Here is a 2,462-nt window from a genome sequence, read left to right as displayed (position 1 = left end):
TGGCAGTGGGTTTGGTTTGGGCTTTGCTTCTGTGAAGATTGACAGCCTTGGAGACCCTGTGGTGCAGTTCCACTTTGTCCTCTAGGGGCGCTGTGAGTCAGAATCGACTCCACGGCAGTGGGTGTGGTTTGGGCTTTGGTTCTGTGAAGACTGACAGCCTAGGAAACCCTGTGGTGCAGTTCCACTCTGTCCTCTAGGGGTGCTGTGAGTCAGAATGGACTCAGTGACTGGCTGGAGAGCATAGCAACCCCCTTCATATCAGAACAGAAGGTGCCATGGTTCCAGTTTGTAGACACAAGACTGGTTTTCTCCTCAGAACACAGCACCACAGGGTCACTGGGCCAAGGCAGATTCCTGAGCCCCACAACACAGCCCCTTTGGATGCCTGCATCCACTTGGTCCCTGGCCCTCTTTCTGGACCCCTCCCCGCTACATGACAATGGAATTTCATGTTTTATAAGCCAGCTTCTCAAACATTATCTTGAAGTGATGAAAAAGTGTGCTGTTTATTAGGTGTCACTGAGTCCATTTCAGCTCAGAGTGACCCAATGTGACACAGCAGACCTGCCCCCATAGGATTATCCAGGCTACAGTCCTTACGGGAGCAAGTCACCAGGTCGGTCTCCTGTGAAGCCCCGGTGTGGGTTCGAACCACCGACCTTTTGGTGAGCACCCAAGCATTTAACCATTCCACCACCAGAACTTCTTGGAAAGGAAGTGTAAAGAACATGTCAGCAGTCCCCCAAAGACCATAACCCATGATCACATGTCTCTTCTTTCTTATTCCTGCCAGGTTTCTGCAGCATAACTGTATCAGACACATATCCAGGAAGGCATTTGATGGATTACATAAACTGCAAATACTGTGAGTAACTTCTTGGTCCTTCTGTCGTGGGGATGGTTTCAGAGCAGACTGTGAGGAGACTGGTGCCCTGTCAAGGCTGGACTGGGTGGAGGGAAGTGGGGGGAATGGTCATCACAGACCACTCAGACGAGCTGTGAGACAGTCGGCACGGGTAACAGGTCCTGACTCTCAGCCGAAGACCGTGAGGAAGCCTCCTCTCCCTCTCACCATATGTGTATGTGTATGTGTGTGTGTATATATATGTGATTTGGGTGAGAGTTTACAGAGCACATTGGCTTCTATTCAGCAGTTCATACGCATTGTGTTTGGTGGTACTGAGTGCAGTCTGCACCCTGTAACAGCTCTCTTCCCACTTCCTCCCTGTCGTTCCCATCTCCCTTCATCCTTCTCTGTCCTCTGACCTTCCAGGCTTTCTCCCTGGGCACTGCCCTTTGGATCTTGTCTGGTTGATTGTTCTAAGGAGTGTGCCCCTCCCTGAAGTCATTGTTCACCTCACAGACCTGTCCGTCATTTGGAAGGAAGTTGAGCCACAGGGGTGAGGTCAGTTCCAGGCCGCAGGGGTGACTCAGGGCCGTAGTCCCGGGAGTTCGCCCAGTCTCCATCAAACCAGGAAGGCTGGTCTGTCTTAGCATTTTGAGTTTTGTTTCACATTTTTCTCCCACTCTATCCAGGATCTCCAATGGTGATCCCTTTTAGAGAGGTAAGCAAAGGAAGCTGGGCACCATCTAGTTCTTCTGGTCTCAAGGTGGAGGCTGGGGTTCACGTGGCCCTTTGGACTAATTATTTCCTTATGTCTGATTCTCTTAGCTCTTCTTTGCTGCAAATGGAGAGAGACCAATAGATCCACCTAGGGTGGCCACTCACATGCTTTTATGACCCCAGTAGCTACTCAGCAAAGTCAAATGGAGAACATTGACTTTGTGGACTCCGTCATGCCAGCTCACCTTGGTGTCCCCCCGAGACTATATTCCTGAGCCCCCAGCTCCAGTGATGGTTCATTCCCTCAAGGTGTTTGGTTATAAATAAAAGTTCTCACAACTTTGCCCCCTGGACACTCTCCTACGTTCATGGGTATATTTGCAGCACATATAAATACAGAGATAGAGATACCTCTGTCAAACCTCGATATATTCAAGGGTGTGGTCCCATTCGCCTTCCCACCCTGTCCAGCTTGTGTGTCTGTGTATCCACTCACAGATGATTGATTTTACTGCTATTGCAGGGTTGTGTATATAATAGTATTTATCTTTGTCGCCAATAAAAGCCTTTCCTAACCTATCTTCTCCAGCTTGGGTCACTTCCACAATATTTTATCATTTTATTTTTTTCTAACACTTGTTACCTTAATATAACATAATACAATATAAAATATTCAGTTATATTATTGTTGTTGTTGTTGTTGTTATGTGCTGTCAAGTTGGCCCCAACTCATAGCAACCCCTCCTTGGGTTTCTGAGGCAGTATCACTACGGAAGTAGATTGCCCAACCTTCCTTCCGAGGAGTGGCTGGTGGGTTGGAACCGCCAGCCTTCTGGTTAGTAGTCTAGTGACTAACTACTGGCAGTTTAAATACAACCAGAGGTGCCTTGGAACAGAG

At 48.5% G+C, this 2,462-nt stretch overlaps 1 protein-coding gene across 1 annotated transcript in view; it reads left to right on the top strand.

The window, feature by feature from the left end:
• Positions 1–2,462, top strand: part of RXFP2 (relaxin family peptide receptor 2) — a gene marked incomplete at its 5' end in the record, with an annotated part of 69,388 nt that overhangs the window by 19,002 nt on the left and 47,924 nt on the right. The window contains one exon of the mRNA XM_007955962.1: positions 794–865. Coding sequence (XP_007954153.1) covers positions 794–865 — 72 coding nt within the window. The remainder of the gene's footprint in view (positions 1–793; positions 866–2,462) is intronic.

The sequence above is a fragment of the Orycteropus afer genome, unplaced genomic scaffold (genome assembly GCF_000298275.1).
Source record: "Orycteropus afer afer isolate SDZICR_OR568_19922 unplaced genomic scaffold, OryAfe1.0 scaffold00558, whole genome shotgun sequence".
Lineage (NCBI taxonomy): Eukaryota > Metazoa > Chordata > Mammalia > Tubulidentata > Orycteropodidae > Orycteropus > Orycteropus afer.
This window is presented reverse-complemented; position numbering and strand designations above follow the sequence as displayed.